We start from the raw sequence: 19901 nt of genomic DNA on the forward strand, positions 1-19901 counted from the left end.
AAAATAAAAACTATATTTAATTTTAAGAAGTATTAAGTAATACTTAAGTAAACGTACTCATAACATACCTCCATACCACATCTCTACTTGTGAACGTCATAATAAATGCAGTTAACGCCAGTAACAGTTGACAAAGTAATTAAGATGAACCAAGCACCCTTAATTTTTAGTAAACCATTTTTTATTGGGGAGCAACATAACATTAGGAAATAACAATACAAAATATCAAGTACCTATAGAAATAACTCATTCTATAACAAGAGATAAAAGTGTCAACAAAAACGCAGAGTGGGTTAACCCCTGTGGCGATTCGGTTACAGCCAACTCTGCTCACAGCTTTAAAAAAATGAAATTCTTATAGAACATTTTGACCTTGCTTTGTTTTGTTTTTAAACAGCTGAGGTGTACTGAACCTTTTATTCTGTTCATTAAATACTTAAACTACCACAGTGCTATTTAAGGCTTCTTCCACATGGGTTGATATTGTTTAATGAAACTAAATAACTTGAGTTAATTAAGACATGTTAGTATGACTGCGAGTTAAGAGCTGAAACCCCGACCGCTAGAGGGCACTGCTAGCTAAAACCGTACAGTTGTCAGAGTAAAGGATAAATAAAGGAATAATGCGCCCAGAATATAAATTAAAATATCATTATTCTCTTTCTCACATGTTAAAGTTAAAGATGTTTTAAGTTTTGATGACAATTGATCAATAAGAGTGTGGTTTGACTGTTCCCAAGTGAACAATGCAGCGCCCCATTACAGCTACTGAAGAGCCATTTGTGGAGATACATGAAAGGCAAACCGTCATCAGAAACTATGCATTGTTAACTTGTGTATCAGCTTTCATCAGGTCTTGCAGAACCCCTTGTTAAACTATTGAATAACAATGTGAAAATCGCTTTCTCTCTTTTAAAGTGTTTTGAAATGTTAAAAATGGTTTTATCTAATGAAATGTCCCCTTAGGCAGGTTAAAGTGGGTAAACTGGTTCACACTGCTATGCAACTAAACAGGGTGGAGTATCTCGTCATAGTTATAGTTATGTACAATTTAAGACTCATGTAGGCAACATAACACTAATCAAGTTGATGTACGACTTGTAGGAGTATTTGAAAAAGTAAAAAAAGAAAAGACATTTTGGCAAGCTTAAAGCAGCTATAATCAATATGTTTACATCAAAAATCGCTTATAGTTACAAAGCCATGTAGAAGTATTACCCAATTCAATTAGCCCTACAGAGCATTTCTCTTTCAGCTAACTCCTTTGGTTTACTGACCACAATTTCACTGTTTTGGCTGGGAACAAAAGATAGCTAAAGTATTATAATATATATTATATTTATTGGCACGAAAACCGTATTCCAAATTTATGCTGCATTGTTTTATGTCAGCTGGAAGCACCAATAAGTTAGCTTTCACTGGTTAACTGATGCAACTTTAAACATTTCTATGGGCTTGTAGTATGAGTTTACTGACATTGTGTGTTGTCAATAAAGGCAAAAAAGCAAACCTGAGCTGAAAAAGTAGTAAATATCTAAGTTATATCCATCAGGTGGACAGAAACACTGTGTCTATAACTAGTTTTAACCAGGAGGTGAAATATGAGAGCAGAAATAAAGTTGTCCTAACTGCAAATACATAAAAAATGCTTCTGTTTTGTGATTAATCAGTCCAATTTTAATTTAGTTACTGCTGAGTTGAAGTTGCCCTCACTTGTTTAGTTCCCGCACTTTATATCTTTAATAACTAATCTGCTCCAGGAACATCAGCAGGTCAGTTTGTACCTGATTAAATGCAATTAGCATGAACAGCATATGACGATGTCCTCATTATTTCTCATTAAACTCTCCTAAAAGTTGCAAGGTGTTGCTATTTAAAAAGCTTTTGAAAATATATCCAACGCAGCAAGCAAAACAAACATGAATGTTAATTAATAGCAGCTGATGTTCATGTCAGATTTATTCTACCGAGCTTACAATTTATGGTGCTGCGTAGACATAATGAGAACAGCAATAATGCTTCAGTGGTTCATGATGAATAATTCTGCAGTTCAAGAGGAACATGGAGCTCCCTGTAAAACTAGAGCTGTTATCAAAGAAAAAACACACCGTGGTATTCTGCCGCTGCTTAGAGTACATGAGTGTGAACTGGTTGAGTTAAACATTGCCTATACAAAAAGCATCTCAGTAAATTAAAATCTTCTGCTCATACACTTCCACTCTTTCTTTGTGAGTGAATGGCAGCTTTGTTTCAGCTGTCAGGATCAATTATATCTTGCTCCTATTAACAAACATCATGGTGGAGAAATGGACATGAGCCGGCTCTCAAAGTGGCCCCACAGATGATGTAACCATTCCAACATTTTCCGAATCCCATATCATGGGTGCTTTCAAACACGTGACCACCCAGTTACTTTGCCTTGGCTTTCTGTCTGGGGGCCGGTGCAGCTACGGGTGCAGGTGCAGGTTTGGGGGCAGGTTCAGGAGGAGGAGAGGGTCTCACCTTATGATACAGACTGAGGAAACTGCAACAAAATAGCAGCATCACAACATGAAGATAGGCATAATGTGTTACCATGACAACATTATGCAAAAAGGAGGTTACTTACAGGTCTTTGATTTTCTTTACAAAAGCTTTGGCTGCTCTTACCATCCTCCTTAAACGCATCTGTCAACAAAATGACACACAGGTCAGAGTTTAAACATTTCTTTATCCAACTTCTGTTTATTTGGTATCAAAGGGGGCATTTTCACACGCATAGTCAGAGCTGGACCCGAATATTCACCCTATCACTATAGGTATTTGGTTTGCAATTCCATCACATGAAAGATCAAAAAAGGTCTTCATGAAAACTGTTATAAATACATGTAATGATTGTGTTACTAGTTTATAACCTATGTTTTTTTTTCTGGAGTACTGCACTCCAGTAAAGGATAATGATTGTAGAAGGAAAGGAACTCACCTTGTTCTTTTTGTACAACAGAGGAAGGGAGAAAACAACGATCACGGCTGTTTAACAAAGACAGAAGAGAAATAATCTCAGTACCAAGGTAGAGGTTAACGGAAGCACTGACAGGCAAAATAGGGTAACTCTGGTGATCCATTCTATTCTACTTATCTTAGATGATTCATCTACTGAATAAATGACTGGAAGATCAGGAAGAAAGAAAGCTTTGCCAGGATCACTTTACTAAGCTCCTTAAAGAAATCGTCTGTGAAATAGGTCAGGATGAAGGGGTTTGAAAGGTGGAAATTGACAATGTTGTATTGTTGTAATACTAATTTTGTCCACAGGAGGAAAAAGTGCAACACTACCTTATTATCGCTAGATTAAAAGCATTCATGTCTTCTTTTAAATGCTAAAAAATGCAAATATATTATTCTCAATATATAACATTTTTAGTCAAGAACTGACAGAAATGTTACATAACTTGCTAACACAATATATTTACTTTGTATGTACTTTTCAGGGCTTCCATACATCCATATGTGGCACACAACCCTCTCTGAGCAGGGTGGGGTTGTGGATTATGGTATGACACTCTTTGGTGTCTTCCATGTTGAAACAGGAGACTTTTAACTTTGTTTTCTCTCTGTTGTCGAAGTTTGATTCTTTAAACTATGTCTATGATCATCCCCGAGGAGTTTTTTCTTTTGCAAAGACCTCACAAAACTGTAATGATGGTGTTGGTAGATCAAAACACACTTTCTGAATGAAGCACTCACCAGTTATCAGAAGAGTCAGGCCACTAGTAAAGACCCCAACATAAGTCAGTAGATACAGGAGCAGGACGAACTGATAGCAGTGGGAAAAAATGTGGATGGAATAAAATATTAAAACAAATGAGTCTCTGTCAAGTGATTGTACCAATACCACTGAGAACCAACACCCTTCATTAAGCAGCTCTATGAAGCTCTTAGTTGATATGAAATAGGAAGATCCTCTCTGCAACGCTCCCATACTCGCTGACAGTCCACTCCCTGCTGACCTTTCATCATAAAACTTTCAGGTTCTTTGATCAGTTTGTGTTCATACTTTTTGTCAATATTTAATCATCACACTCAGACCTTTATGGAGTCGATCACGCTCTCGATGAAAATCAGCCGTTTCATTTCTGTGAAGGCAAAGGCGATCAGCAGGACCACCTCCTCCACCAGCATCACTGTCTCCTTGTCTGTCAGAGAGCTGTCATGATTCAGATAAGACCTGAAGAAACACACACACACACACACACACACACACACACACACACACACACACACACACACACACACACACACACACACACACACACACACACACACACACACACACACACACACACACACAGGCCTCAGAAACACAAATAATACAAAACTGTGGGGAAGTCGCTTTTAGGTTAATGTTCAACAGACAGTCACTCAAGATCAAGTATTTCCTTCTTACTCCGTGTCATAGAATGTCTATTTTAAATGAAAATGAATCATGATTCAATTTCCGTATTGAAAATGTTTATTTTACTTTTTTGAATAACTTCCATGTTATGTGATCGAACAATTCTATTACAATGCTGGATAAGTAGGACATACCTGTTTTTATTTGATGTGAGTCCACATTCTATATATATATATATATATATATATATCAAATTGGCACTTAACAGGACACCCTATAACTCAAAACCACTACTTGATGGTAAGGATCAAGGCTGGATTAGTTCCTTCCTGGACTCCTGGGCAGTGACAGCTCATGGGCCCCCAAACCCCACCCCCAAGACAGAAATGCGTGCACACGTAACACCACGTAATAAGTCTGCACTATTGAATAATTGTGTGTGATTCTTACAATAAATGCTGCACACAGCTGCTCTATAGTATACAAAGTTCCACACTGATCACTTCATTAATTCCCTGAACCAGGGGCTACAATCAAAAATAAATAAATGTAATAGTGCATAGATAGGTGTAGTGAGACCCTATCAGAGACAGTTGACAAAGAATATTTGTCCTTATCGAAAAGCATAGGTATTTATGGCGGTGAAGAGTGAGTTTTATTTAAAATGTTTTATGATGAGTGAGTTTTTATTTTATTTTATATCTCTTGTCACTGAGGGCCCCCTTTCTGCTCAAGGGCCCCTGGACACTTGCCCAGATTGCCCATATGGTAGATCCGACCCAGGTAAGGATTTATGCCGTTTATTGGATTTTAGTGTTTTTTATAATTGATATGAATATCTTCATTCAACAGTTAAATTGGAAAGTAGTATACTTTTTCGATACTCTCCAGTTTCAGGTGTATCCTACATTGTGGTACAATGTTGCATTGATTTGGAGTCACTGGGTCACGTGATATTGAAGCTCTTAAAAAAATAACGACACTTTTCAAATAGTAATGCCTTTACACTACACGCAAAATAGTTGAACAGTATGAGAATTAGGTTTGAAATTAAGTGTATCTTGATAGAAGTATATGTGAGAATAAATGAATGTTGACAGACTCACTCAAAGGGGTGAACCCCGGGGTTCCAGCGCAGCAGCTCCAGCAGTTTATAGTAGAGGCGGAGGGTGAAGGTGACAGACATGACACCCAGACAGATGTGTGAGATCACGGTGATGGCACTGAGCTGGAACAGACTGGCAAGACTGATCACCAGACCTGTGAACACCACACCGGTCCTCCTCAACTTCCGCCAATACACCAGATCAACGACTGCAGGACAGACGCACACACGACAGGAACATAAGATGAATTACTGATGAGGCATGATCATCTGGGGGAAATCTGTGACTGAGATATGAAGTTAGATCATTTATACTGCATACAAAGTCAGGCCTCGGTCCGTTAGATTTGGCACTTAAAGTTATGGTAATCTATCAGATTTGTATGTATGTATTTATTTACTCCAATTAGATTTATTTGGACACCAATTAGCCACCACCAAGCACTACCTTCTGCCCCAGTCCTCAAAAAACTTCACTGGCTTCCTGTCTCCCACCATATCAACTACGAAATACTGGTCCTCACCTATAAAGCCTTCTACCATCTGCCATCTCACTAACCTTCTCACCCCACCTCATGGGTCTCTCAGATCCACCTCATCCAGTCTCCTATCCATCCCCAAGTCCAAACTACGCAACTTCGGGGACAGAGCCTTTTCTGTGGCAGCTCCCCGGCCCTGGAATCTCCTCCCTAAGGTTCTCTGTGATTCCGAATCCCTCACACTGTTCAAGTCCTGCCTCAAAATGTATCTCTTCTCCTCTGTCTACTCATAGTCCCCCCATCAACTCATGCCTGTTAATTTTAATGGTTTGTCCGCCCCCCTCCCCCAAAACGCTCCCTTATATTGTAAAGTGAGAAGAACCAGGAAGTACAGAACAACCTGTTGATGCATGTGTAAAAGCTATGGTCATTAATGGTACAGGACTTTCAGGATTTTAAACAATTAAGTATCTCTCATCAGAGAAATAACCGTCATCAGCATCACAAATCTCCAACTGAAGGCTATTTGTGTTAATTTTACTCCAAAACTGTAACCACCTGGTAGCCCCTTCTGATAAAATAAGTGCGGGTCTGACGATGAGATAAGCTCTGTAATGGTTCTATGGATGTGTATTTGTATCGTACATCACAAGTTCCTGTTGCTGTGGGTTCTAAGAGGCTCAGACTTTGTTTCATATAGCTTCATATCAGTTTTCCGAAATCCTATGAAGGTGACACCATTTGAACAAGCAGTGTGTGTATTTGATACCAAGTGCTTATTCAAACAGCCCAGAATATCTTCTATCTTGCTTCGTTTATTACAAACAGATCTCTATTCAGTAATACCTATTTATATTCAGTACTACATTTATACAATGGCGTACAGTTCATTGAGAGAAAATCTTGCCTCTTCAAATCAGTACATCTTTAGCAGTGGCATCTTTTTGTTCACCTCTTTCCTCGTGCATCTACAAAACGGGTTGTTTTTAATAATGCACTTAAACACATTACATAAGGAATGATAAATAAAGCAATAATCATGCTAGTCACTGGATATGAGATCTTCAGACTTTAAGCAATTAAATGAGCCTCCCAGCTCTTATGATACTCTTAAGGTACTATCAGTTTAAAACTAACACTTAACCATGTTACAAGACAATTTACAAGAAACTGAGTCATTCATTTACACACATGCTCACAGAGACACAACCAGCTAAACCAGCAACCTATTTTTATAATTAGTTAGCATTACTGTTACATATATGAAGTCATTTTACCAGCATGGCATAACCATAACCTAAAATAAAATCATATGAAATAAATATCATCTGAAAAAATAGCACTGAATAGAAACCACTTATCAATCTTCTACTCTTATGGGACAAACTGGACCTTTAAGAATGAAGCTAACAAACAACATTCACTCAGCGACAGGCTCTCATTTAGCTTAGTCCCATCTGTCTGCCGAATGAAAGACATGAAGGACTCAGTATTTGACTGGTCCTCCTGTATTCACACCTGCTCAGCAGAGGAGGGAGACTAAACTTTCTCTTCCTCCTCCTCCTGACAGCTGCCCAGCTCCCTGTCTGCTCTCAAGCACTTTACTTAAAGCTGTCACTGTTTATTTCCTTACGTTTGGTGGCCATTTCAGCGACGATCCTGCTTGCTTTCCCCTCTTCCTTGAGCTCCCCACTGTTGGCTCACACTCAAGGCTTTTTTTGGCCACCCCAGCTTCGTCAGCAATATAAGGCCTGGCTGGCCTAATTTTATCCTGTATTGGATACCCCCTGTTTGCATTTACACACACACACACACACACACACACACACACACACACACACACACACACACACACACACACACACACACACACACACACACACACACACACACACACACACACACACACACACACACACACAGACACACACACACAACCTCAAATTGGGAACCTGAGACATCAGCATGTACATGTATCCTCAGCTCTCAGAGACTGTCATGGTTCCTCAGCCTGCACTCAGAGGCCTCCACATGCAGCCACGTCAGTGAACACAGGTTTAGCAGGCTGCTTTCCCCCCCAGTATTCATGAGAACCCTATGGCACTATAGTAGAGCTTGAACAAGACACAAGCATACTGTAATAGAAGAAGGATTGAGACGATCAACAACATTTTAAATGCGTGACATTTCCTCTGCTTGGTTCTTTTTGGGAGAATATGGTATATAAGCATTTCAGCTCCTGCAGTGCACACTATAACATACATACACTTATTGTTACTAGGATATTGATTCATACTTCAATGGCAATATGCTTTGAAGCAGATATCCCCATGTTGCAGGCAGATTGCTATGTCTACTGTAAGTCTCAGTTATACAAAAATATGAATCAGCTTCATGTGCCAAGTATGTGCACACAGGAAGGAATTTTACTGCAGTTGTTTGAATTGCTCTTAGTGTACTTGCAAAAAATATATACAAAATAGCAAGAAATAACAAAGCTGGACAAATTAGTGAAAAATAGGTCCATATATAAATATCATACAAATAAATAATATAAGCACCCATTGCCAAAAACAAAAAAATCATTAAAATGCGACATATGAGTCAAATGTTCTGTGAGTTTTACAAATGAATAATAATAATAATAATAATAATAATAATAATAATAATAATAATAATAATAATAATAATAATAATAATGAAAATCCATATTCAGATTATGGTTAAAGCACGATTAATACTGTATGTTACAGGATATTTTGTATCATTGTTATAGAGAATCCCTTCCATTTTTTTGTGAAATTCCTCCAGATCATTCATTTCGCTTCAGTATCATGTGCCTGCTCATTGTCATGCTCAGCTGCCAAACATGTTGCAGTTGGGAATAAAGATGTTAATCTGCCTATTCGAGCCCCTTCAAAATAACACATTTTGCAGGTGTGAGACTGTGATCTGCACTGATATCTCCTTGGCACACAAAAACTCAGAGGATTGATTCTTTTGTTGCTTAACACCACCATGACAAGAGAGAGTGATTTAATGTTTGACACATTTCCATCCTTTGGTCACAGAAGCACGACTGGCAGAGTGTCAGTCCCAAAATCCAAGTACATGGAGAACTACAGAGAGCGAACGGCCTGCATGACTCAATGATTTAAGCTGTTATTTGGGAAATGGTGCCAAACAAACCAGCTGTTGGTTATGTTGTGATGACATGCACAATCAAGCAAAAACAAAATCACATTTTCTGCTTCTTCAAAGTGAATAATACATGCAGCAATCTGTCCTCCTTTATCTTTATTAGAATGTTCTTTATATGAGTACACATTTCAGGCTAATCATTTTGTATTCTCTGCCCTTTTATTTTAGAATTTACATTCAAAATATTTTACACCCATGGTTATAACCCAATGTTCAAGGTTTAAGGACTTTATTGTCATATGCACAGATAATACAGTGTATACATTGCAATTAAAATCTCCCGAAAGTCCCGATCTCCTCCAACAAAGCAACATAATATATAAATATAGAACATAAATTAATTTAACCACTTCGACCTCCAGAGGAAAAAAAAGATATGTCATTAAGTTATCCACAAAATAATATAAAACATAAAACAATACAAACATATTTCAAGTTTGGCACAAAAAATGTATGTGACTACATTCAAAATAATTTATTACATTACCGACATATAGATAAGAAACCCTGAAAACAATCTGACTATCTGATTTTTATTTAATGCAGCGCTGACAGGGACTGTACATGCACTGTCACCATGTTTAAAGTGAAATATCAGGGATTATGTGTGTGCATAATGAGAATAACCCTTTCCCCCCTGAGTAAACACTGTGTGGTAAATAGCCGACCGTCCTGTAATCCACAGCAGAGGCAGCTCATAATCCCAACCGATCAAAGGTAGAGATTACCATTACCCAACATGTGTGAGAGGCAGAGCCGCAGATAGGAGGACTGGGAGAGAGAGGCTGAGCTCCAACAGTACAGCAGAGCTACAAGCTAAGCAGGGATTGGTGAACAAAAATAGCCAACCAATCGTGGCAGACGTAGGGAGAATAACAAGGGGAACGCTAGTGAAGGAGGGAAAGGCTATGAGAAAGAAAGAAAGGAGGTGAAATCACAGCAGCAAGAAGGAGAGACCAAAACAAGAAAGAGAGGAAGGATGAGTGGAGGAGAGAGCGCCGTTTAGTAAGGTCTCTAGAGAGAAGAGAGGAGAGGAAGGAGATGAGCAGGGAGAGGGGAGTGAGTAGCAGTCAGTACTGAGAACATCTATCAGGCAGCCATGCTCTGAGCCCTGGAGCAGCAGGGGCTACGCAGACACTGCACAGGCCCAGCATCCGGCCCAGCCACTAACACCGAGGCCGGGATAGAAGAAGATTCATCCAACAGCAGCAGAGCCATGAGGACAGCCAGGAAGGGGAACGTGGAGATGCCTGCCTTTATGCGTCATCTGGTGAAAGAGACGGAGAAGAGGGTCAGCTCTTTCTTCAAAGGGGGCCGTGGAGGAGCAGCAGAGGGAGTGCAGCCAGGGGAGTTTGAGAGGGAGGAAGTCATCCCCAGCCCCTACCTGGACCGGCCGGTAATGGACAAGCTGACCGAGGAGGGATGCGCCCGCTGGGGCCTCACCTACGCCCTGGGGAGCATGCAGGGCTGGAGGGCCAACATGGAGGACTTCCACAACTGTGTGCCACAGCTGGGTGGAGAGCTGGCGGACTGGAGCTTCTTCGCTGTGTTTGATGGTCATGCAGGCAGCTCGGTGGCCCAGTACTGCTCACAGCACCTTCTGGGTCAGATCCTCGCCACAGGTGAAAGATATGAAACTGAACACGTGCAAATGTTGTCATTATTAATACTTATAATGATGCTTCGAAGATATTCTGATCATGAAATTGTTTTTTCCTTCTAGAAGAGTCTCTAGTCATAGTTATCTTGTCAAAAATGTGTGTTTTTATACGTTTTCTAACACTGTATTTATCTGACACAGGTGGAATGGGACCAGAGGATGATCCTGAAAGGGTGAAAGGAGCCATCATTGACGGCTTTTTGCACACAGACAAGCACCTGCACTCTGTGGCCCGTCGAGAAGGCTGGGAGAGGGGTGGCACCACTGTGGTGGCCGCTCTCATCTCACCGTATTACATCTACTTTGCCAACTGTGGCGACTCCAGGGCCATGCTGTGTCGGTCTGGCCAAGTATGCTTCTCCACTGAGGACCACAAACCTTACAACCCTCTGGAGAAAGAGCGCATTGAAAGCGCAGGCGGCACCGTGTCCATCCAAAGAATCAATGGCTCGCTGGCAGTGTCTCGTGCTCTGGGAGACTTCAGCTACAAGGGAGCAGAGAACCGGATGCCCACGGAGCAGATGGTGTCACCAGAGCCGGATGTGTGTGTGGTGGAGCGCTCGCCAGCAGATGAGTTCCTGGTGCTCGCCTGCGACGGGGTGTGGGATATCATCAGCAACGAGGAGCTGTGCGCCTTCATCCACAATCGGCTGAGTGTCTGCACTGACCTGAGGGACGTCTGCAACCAAGTCATTGACCTCTGTCTCTATAAGGTCAGGACCTGCTGCTTAAAAGCATTGTGCATGTAATCATAATCCCTGTATGCATTTCTACATGTCCAGTAGTTTCACTAGCAAATCCTTTTAACCGATCTTTAAAAAAAAACACAATTCCAGGGTAAAGCTATGTTGCATAATTTTTAATGGGCAGTGGATTTTATATAATAACGTAATCCCTTGAACTGTGACTGTACTGAGTTTGTTTGGCTGGGGCTGCAAGCGGTTGCTATTCCAGTTGTTGAGGGGAAAAAAATTTATGAATATAACTCGTTGACAGTTTCTATGTGATTTTTATGAATCAATCTAAATATCTTTCCCTCACTCCAACTTAAAAAAAACTCACACACCTTTCCTTATGTCTAACATTTTCTTTCCAACAGTTTTGATTTGACCAGCACAACATGAGGGAACTTGCATGTGTAATTAGTCCTAACTGTGTTAGTGTGGAGTTCCTCAGGGGAATGTGCTGGATCTCCTGTTTTTGTGTAGTCTTAAGAATAGTTGGTTTAAATGCACTTGAGTATACATTTGGATATATATTTCTAGCCTACCAAAAAATCGAAAAAGTGATTGGCTCATTCAAAAGCAATAAGATGAAAGAACCTGCCAAGGAGCACTTAAAAGGGCCTGCTGATTTAAGAGTGCTGCACATGTCCCCTGCCCACCTGAATAAACACGGCTGAACGTAATGCACACAATATCTACTCAACTAGCTGCATAGATAAAACATTTGAGTTGGGATTCGTTTTTGAAGCTCTATTTAACTCTCCATGGACTACAAAAGAAACACGTAGCTCTGTCGCTGAATTATCCACTTTCTTCACTAGCTAATCATCGCGTTAACCATCTACGGTTTGGTTCTGAGCAAGAAGCAGCTCAAAATGACACTTATGAGAGCAGTGGCTATGAACCATAACAGACATTTGCGTGTTGAAAACAAAACAATTAGCTGAAAGACGATAAAATGCATGTTCTCTGTGGTTTAAAGAGTGACATCAAGCACATAGTAGTTATGTAGTCTAATGTTAAATTAAAATACATTGATCATATTCACATTGAACAAGTTCATGCCCACAGGGAAGGTCCAAAGATAAATTGGATTATTATGAAAAATAAGCTTTGTTTCAGTCTCATAAAGGCTGTGGATGGTCGGGAAGAGTGTGACAGACCACATTAAAATAGACCGCAGGGGTGTCAGATCAGGTTAGAGCAGCTTTTCTATATTTCTCAAAGGTTGATGTACAAGAACATGCAATTGCTCATCAAAGGTCTTTTTTTAATAAAGAATCATTTCAGTTCAATGAAGGAAAATAATTAAATCACTTCATCCAGAATTATTGCTGCTAGAATCGATGGTGTTACGTGACGGATCATTTCAACTATAGAGTAATTGAAGAATCTGTAGGATAACATAATAGCTCGTCAAGAAAAATCAAGCTTTTCAGTAGAAACCAATTGTTGTTTAATTATGCCATTAATTGGGCTGATGCATATTTTCTTCTGAAGAATTACAGAATTTACAATCAGAGAAACACATGAGCATGAACATAGGCCACGTGTGCACATGCTGAGGTCCATTTCTGTCCGTTACGCCCATCATGTCAGTCTGTTATGTAACCGAGCTTCAGCTTGGATGTGCACAATGACCTCAAAATGTCACAGCTCCTTCCACACTCCATTAACATTCCCCCTCCACAGCATCTGTGAGGTGACTTTGAGTTGAAATGATCTATCTCTAAAACCATTCACCCATGATATAATATGATGTTTCATATATTGACATTTTGTACAGGCAGCCATTATTACTCACCTCTGTTGACTCCACATTGCTCCACAGGGAAGCCTGGACAACATCAGCATCATCCTGCTGTGCTTCCCTGGAGCCCCCCAGCTTTCAGCAGAGGCTCTGCACCAGGAGGCCGAGCTGGAGGAACTGCTGGAGTCCAAAGTAGCAGGTGTGTGGGTAGAAATGACACACAGGGGATGCTAATGGACTGTGATGTTAGGCACTTGTTTTTATCATGTTTTGATATGGAAATCCTGACGCTTTTTTGGGGGTATTTGGTTAGCCCAACTAACACTATTTTTTCTGTACTTGTTTTAATTGATGCTTATGCCAAAACACACACATTTCTTGGACCAGTTTTTCCTTTTTAACCCTTTAAAGTAAAATATCAGGCTAAACAAATGTTTTGTGTGGACAGAGCCTGACACATATTGCTCCTCTCAGCTACAGTATATGGCTCTATTGTTGCCCAAAAACACCTCAATAAGCCACACAGTTGCACTGGGTGACTCGTTCCTTCATTTCTATGAACATGGGCACTGTAGTATACTGTCCTTAAGGTAAATGCTCACTAGAACACTACATGTAGCCATTGCAGCCCCAAAAAGTCCCTAACAAATGCCAAATGTACTACTGAACAATGCATGTTGTAATCTGCAGCTGGAAGCTGTTTTGGCATATTACTTAATATTTCACAAAAATGTAAATATTATCTGGTTCGACCCAATTTATGTGCGTACATGGCTGAAAGTATTGAGAGGCAGTTTAGTTCTTTTCCATTGTCAACAGTTTTTAACCAATATTAAAGAATATAGAATAACTCCAAGGCTGTTTTTTTAAGCTGCATTTAAATGTGTTTTTCCTTGTTTTTGTTTAAATATCTAACAGAGATTTACTCTGAGCTGTGCGCCAGAGGGGAAGAACCTGACCTGCTGTCTGTCCTCACACTCCTTGCATCCACAGTCATCCCTGGATTACCACCAGGTGGAGGGATACAGAGCAAGTAAGAGATACAAAATGATCGTGTGTGTGTGTGTGTGTGTGTGTGTGTGTGTGTGTGTGTGTGTGTGTGTGTGTGTGTGTGTGTGTGTGTGTGTGTGCGTACCCTCTAATGTGAAATTACACACTATTACTTCTGTGTCTCTGCAGAAGGAACTGCATTATTTCAGCTTACTATCAACAAAGAGAGAATTACAAGCCCAATGTGAGTACAAACTACACGTGTGTCCCTTTCATGTCATCTACATGTTATCTCCTTCGCTATGCACGGTGTATTCACCATTATTTTGTCCACTACCTGTTTCTCCAGGGCATGTGAGGCTCCGGAGAAGCCCCGCTCATCATCATGGGTCTATGGAGAGACTGTAATTAATGTGAAACTGTTTTCTTTTCATGCTTGCACTTTGACAAAAAGGGAGATGATGAACAGACAGAGATGTTTGTTTACATCATTAACAATGAGCATTGTTTCATAACAAATACAATGCAAGAATAGATGTAATAAAGCCTGATACATTTTATATTTATACAGAAGGACATTTTGTAACACTTACTCAGAGACAATGATCCAGCAACAAACCTCTGCCTCATTTCAGTGAACAGAAGATACTGACGGGTTTAAATCAATGTACAACTGAATAACAACCAGCTGTGAAATTGTACATTTCCATTAGATGGAATAAGGAGTATGTGTTTGTAGAGTTATATTTCGAAGATGATGTTTAAGAATAGATATAATAAAATATTTTTAAAGAATTTCCTCTTCAGGAAGGACAATTGTATTAGCGCCATCCAAAACCTAGCCTACAGCTAACATGCATCAATGTGTTTCAATAGGAAATGCTAACAGTGCTAGAGACTGGACAGTTGATGGGAATGCACACATTTATCTTTATCCTCCATTCTAACAACTAAATCTCAATGCATACACACTTTTAAAAAAAACACTTCACACATAAACTAAACTATGACTTACTTTAAACATGTAGAATAATAACCACCAGGCTGGAGTGATGTTTGGAAGCAGAATAAATAGTTTATACAGAATGTTGCAGTTTCAAAAATCTAGAAGAAACACCCTAAAATCAATCAAAATCAATTTTACATGAACAAGTTCTACATGACCACTTTTCTTGCAATTCTTTCTATATATTAATCATATTTCTGAAACATTTCTTCCGTAAAGTGTATGTGAAATGTGTTTTTTCCATAGGTTTGATGATTTCTCATGTGCTGCCTTATACATCTTTTATATAGTTGACAAAACAAACAGCATCAGAACAGTTCAGTTTAGGAGTTGTTCATATCTGCATCATATACTGCATTGTGATATTAATTATATGTATTACAGTATATGCTGTCTATAGAAATTACATGTTAAGAGTCATGACTGTTTTAATGCTGAATAAAGCATATTTAATTGATGACTTGTTTTTGCCCACAATAACTTGCTAAAGAAGTGCTTTTCTGATGTTTTGAAACTTCATCAAGCGTGACCACTAGAGGAAAACGGATGATTTCGTTTTTAAAGAGGAAACTGTTCTACTCACACTGATATAAACCTTTTGATTATACAGAAAGACACACAATTGATTAAAATGGGTTTTCTTGCATAGTAGAGGATCTCCTCCAGTCAGTCGAGGAGATTCTGAATCTTGTTCTCCCTTCTGTTGACTATCCGTACAACACCTGTTGGCATAATGACGTCCTCTACAGGCCACGTTTGATTAGATGTGCCTTTTTGAAAACCCTGGATCTCTGCACTCTTTAAGGATTACTTTGAATTTCAATGACATGGACTGACAAAACAAAATGAACGACTTGTGAGCAATCAATAAATTAAAATGTGTTGGTGCTCATGAGCTCCTGCAGGGCCTTTAAGGAGAGCTGTTCAACTACAAATCACAACTCAAATGTTTTATCTATGCAGCTAGTTGAGTAGATATTGTGTTTATGCCTGTATGTTAGCTAATACTGACTACCACACTACGTTCGGCCGTATTTGTTGAGGTGGGCAGGGGACATGTGCAGCACTCTTAAATCAGCAGGCCCCTTCAAGTACTCCTTGGCAGCTTCTTTCGTCTGATTGCTTTTGAATGAGCCAATCACTTCAGGACATCAGACCCCTCTTCACAGTGATGCTGAATTCTTGAAATCGTGTTTGTCTTCCTTGTAGTCTTTCTCTACACAGAACAAAATGTAATCAATTATTTGACGTCCAGAATCAATGCTGAAGGTCTGCTTTTACCAGCAGAGACTCCCATTGAAATTCCTCAGAGAGGTGCTGAACAGACGCTAATTAGAGGGTGTTATTTTATAGGGATTTGGATTTGTCATGGGACAGATTATTGAGTTTCTCTAAATAACTTGGTAAGGAAACATTTCTAAGAAGGGCTCTAATAAAAGGCAATGCACATAATTCTCTCTAATTGGGGCTACCTATCCACACTGGTTTCCTGTAGGCGATTATTCATAATGGCCAGAGCGCCAACACCACCAGAGAATCCATTTTGATGGCTGTAGCTCTGCCGCGGGCCCTGATGAGCAGTCTCACTCAGCTGCTTCTGCAGCAGAGCCAGAGACACCTTATTGGACACCATGAACTCATTGACAGAGATCATCTCTCCTGAGAGACGACGGCCCACATACATCCCTTCAGCCACTGTGCCTGCGTCTGTCTCACTGTCACACACCGTCTCCACCGAGCCGTCCCTGTAGCGGTGTCTCCCTGCAGGGCAGTGGGAAGCCATGGGCTGCACGGTGTTTGGTTTTAAGCGTTTTCTCCTGAGGTGTGCAGGAGGGCGCAGGCGGTTACGATTTTTTTTCTGGAGGCAGGGGCAGCAGAGCCACCGGCAGCCAGATTTGGAGCAGGAGCAGAGCCGATGCCTCCCCGAGCACACCAACTTCCCCACGATCCAAGTTAGTGTTTGCTTGATGATTATAGAAATGACATTAAAAAGTGAGTAGATGCAACACACCCCCATTAAGATGAACAGACAATTCCCGAGCCGGTAGGCCTCCTGCGACTCATACTGCTGCCTCTGACTGCTCACCAGGTCCCCGAAGCCGATGGTGCTGAAGGCCACAAAGCAGAAGTAGAGGGAGTCAACATAGCTCCAGTTCTCCATTGAGCTGTACAGGGTGGATGCGCTGCACGCAATCATGACCGATGCCACGCCCAGGATCAGCATCACGTAGTAAACCGACGGTTTCCAGCCCTCCAGGCTGTCCTCCTCACCGGAAGACTCCTCCCTGCTCGACTCCACCCCAGCACACCTCAGCCGACGCTCATGGCACCAGCGCATGATGTAAGCTAACATTGTGATGATCCTCTCCAGGAAGAGGTTAAAGAAGAGGATGGTGGCAGCACAGCCAATAAGACCGTAGAAGATTAGGAATATTTTCCCAGCTATGGTCACCGGTGTAGTCATGCCAAAGCCTGGAAAAGAGACAAAACAAAAGGTTAAAAGGTCAAAGTCAACCATTTCCGAAGTTTGTATTTCATGAGGATAATGTTAGAAAAGCTTCAAGGCTTACCAATAGTGGAGACGACCGTACCCACAAAGTAGAAAGCTCCAGAGAAGTCCCAGCGAGGCCTCAGGGTGTCCACTCTGATCCCAGCTCCGTTTGCCTCCTCGTACTGCCGCAGCAGAGTGTGCAGGGCGCCTAGGTTGACCCTGTATCTCTGCGTGAAGTTGTCCAGCTGCTGTTTCCAGAGGCGGCGGGCGCGCAGCTCAAAGGGGTGCTCCAAGGCTGAGAAGATGGCAGCACCACACAGCAAGTAGAGCAGGATGAGGCCGGCCAGCAGGCAGAAACGAGCATTGTCTTCATTCATGGGCGCCCGGGGGCAGCAGCAGCCACCAGCTCTCCTGTGAGCCATGAGCTCAGCAGCAGAGAGACACCGCTGCAACAACCACAGCCTCCGCCAGCGCTGCAAGTCACACGCTCACTGAAAGTGTTGCATGCATCAGCCGGCTGACAGCATACATGCACTGGCTATATAAAGCACTTTTGGTTTACATTCGCAGCACTATATTTGGCTGTAAAATTGCTGCTTAAAGTCATTTCTTGGAGGTCGCTCTGCTGCGTCAATCATTTTTGAGAAAAAGACAAAAGCATCTGGGTAAAATAACCTGTAAGAAAACAAAAATAATATATTTACATTATTGAAGTATACAATGTAAATACTTGATTACCTTAATTTTCCACTATAATTAAACAATTGCAACCACACATCTGACTAGTAGTAACTACAATGTAAATATTTGTTTCCCTTTTTCCCAATTTTTGGCAAATCTGTATATACTTTATTTTCCCCCTTTAATACAAAATACGTTAACCACAAAAATCTGACTAATTTCTAATACAATGTAAATATTTTATTACCTTTATCAGTACATAATATTTTCAACCATAAAAATCTAACAAAAAACACACATGCCACAGTGTTCTTTATTAAGAAAACACTTAATTCAGGCTAAATCAGTAGCAGCTTATATTTATCCACACACAGATCAAGTTCAAGTTTTAAAGTTTAAAGAAAATAATGATAGTACCTGTTCTCGTAGGCAGCAGTGCGCGTTCCCTGAGCGTTGCCGCTCCGCTGTGATCGGCTGCACAATGACCAGCCAGAGGAAGACTCTTGAGTTGTTTGTGCAAACCGAGAGGCTGTCTGATGTTTCATCTGTCACACACTGACATCACCACACTGCCCACCCCTCTGTCTTTGAGCACACCCTGATTGGAGCCCTCTTTTCTTCATTTTGAAGCAACTACTTCTCTTTTTCCGAGTCTTCATCGCACCCAATTTAACTTCAGAGCAACAAGTGACCCAGGGTTAGCTTTATATATTTGGCCCTATAATCACTGATTGCAGGACCTGATTTGAATCTTAATTCTTCCCTTGTATTCAACAGTGTGTCATGTGGCCAGAAACAGGATACATTTGAAACTGACTTAATTACAAGAGCAGAGTCTTCACCACTGAGGTGCCTTTGTGCAAGGGGGCTTTTTGTTGTTGCAGCAGACTGTGTGGGAGGATGAGGTTGAGCATGACTTTCAGTTTCTCTGTCTGCTCATGCCTTTAATCTCGTCTGGTGCCTCGGCTGAGGGCAGGGGTTCCCTCTGCCTGCTGTCTGATGGCTGATAGAGAGGCCCAGGTGTGGAGACAGAAACACATCTGCCTTCATCTCTCCACTCAGCATTGCATCAGGTGTTGAACTCTGCAGGTCATGTTCTGTTTAGAGTACTGAAATATATCTCTTTAAAAGGGTATTTTTGTGACAGTTATTACGTCAGTACAAATAAATAAATTCATCAATGTCGTACTAAAAATTGGCAATAATAAACAAATGAGCTTAAAATCTTTCACTATATACAGAATGGTTATTTGACATTGTATTCTACACTGAATGTACTAATATTAAGTTTCAATAACAAGGAGTAGGTTCAACTTAAAATTATTGCTTTCAACTAACCTAGTTCACTTACAGTATCCATTTAATTAAAGTCAACGTTTCAGTTTTTCAGTGTACAACTCCTTTTCAAGTACTCCAAACCAATGTTAACATGCAAGTA

The 19901-nt window shown here is 40.6% G+C and overlaps 3 protein-coding genes across 3 annotated transcripts; 1 reads left to right on the forward strand and 2 right to left on the reverse strand.

Annotated features, from left to right (window-relative positions):
- Positions 1–190: 190 nt before the first annotated feature.
- On the reverse strand, positions 191–7651 carry rtn2b (reticulon 2b). Its single transcript, XM_063894633.1, has 7 exons — positions 7593–7651; positions 5482–5689; positions 4069–4207; positions 3727–3796; positions 2963–3009; positions 2609–2667; positions 191–2524 (listed from the first exon to the last, which is right to left on the reverse strand). Exons 1-7 carry the CDS (start codon positions 7603–7605, stop codon positions 2410–2412), a joined length of 651 nt encoding a protein of 216 aa, XP_063750703.1. The 5' UTR covers positions 7606–7651; the 3' UTR covers positions 191–2409.
- A 2382-nt stretch (positions 7652–10033) lies between these two features.
- On the forward strand, positions 10034–15748 carry ppm1nb (protein phosphatase, Mg2+/Mn2+ dependent, 1Nb (putative)). Its single transcript, XM_063896189.1, has 6 exons — positions 10034–10782; positions 10962–11533; positions 13377–13494; positions 14214–14328; positions 14475–14529; positions 14635–15748. The coding sequence occupies exons 1-6, from the start codon at positions 10377–10379 to the stop codon at positions 14641–14643; spliced, it is 1275 nt and encodes a 424-aa protein (XP_063752259.1). The 5' UTR covers positions 10034–10376; the 3' UTR covers positions 14644–15748.
- Positions 14822–18264, reverse strand: kcnk12l (potassium channel, subfamily K, member 12 like). Its single transcript, XM_063896188.1, has 2 exons — positions 17862–18264; positions 14822–17763 (listed from the first exon to the last, which is right to left on the reverse strand). Exons 1-2 carry the CDS (start codon positions 18202–18204, stop codon positions 16760–16762), a joined length of 1347 nt encoding a protein of 448 aa, XP_063752258.1. The 5' UTR covers positions 18205–18264; the 3' UTR covers positions 14822–16759.
- Positions 18265–19901: the final 1637 nt, after the last annotated feature.

The sequence above is a fragment of the Eleginops maclovinus genome, chromosome 11 (assembly GCF_036324505.1).
Source record: "Eleginops maclovinus isolate JMC-PN-2008 ecotype Puerto Natales chromosome 11, JC_Emac_rtc_rv5, whole genome shotgun sequence".
In the NCBI taxonomy this organism is placed as follows: domain Eukaryota; kingdom Metazoa; phylum Chordata; class Actinopteri; order Perciformes; family Eleginopidae; genus Eleginops; species Eleginops maclovinus.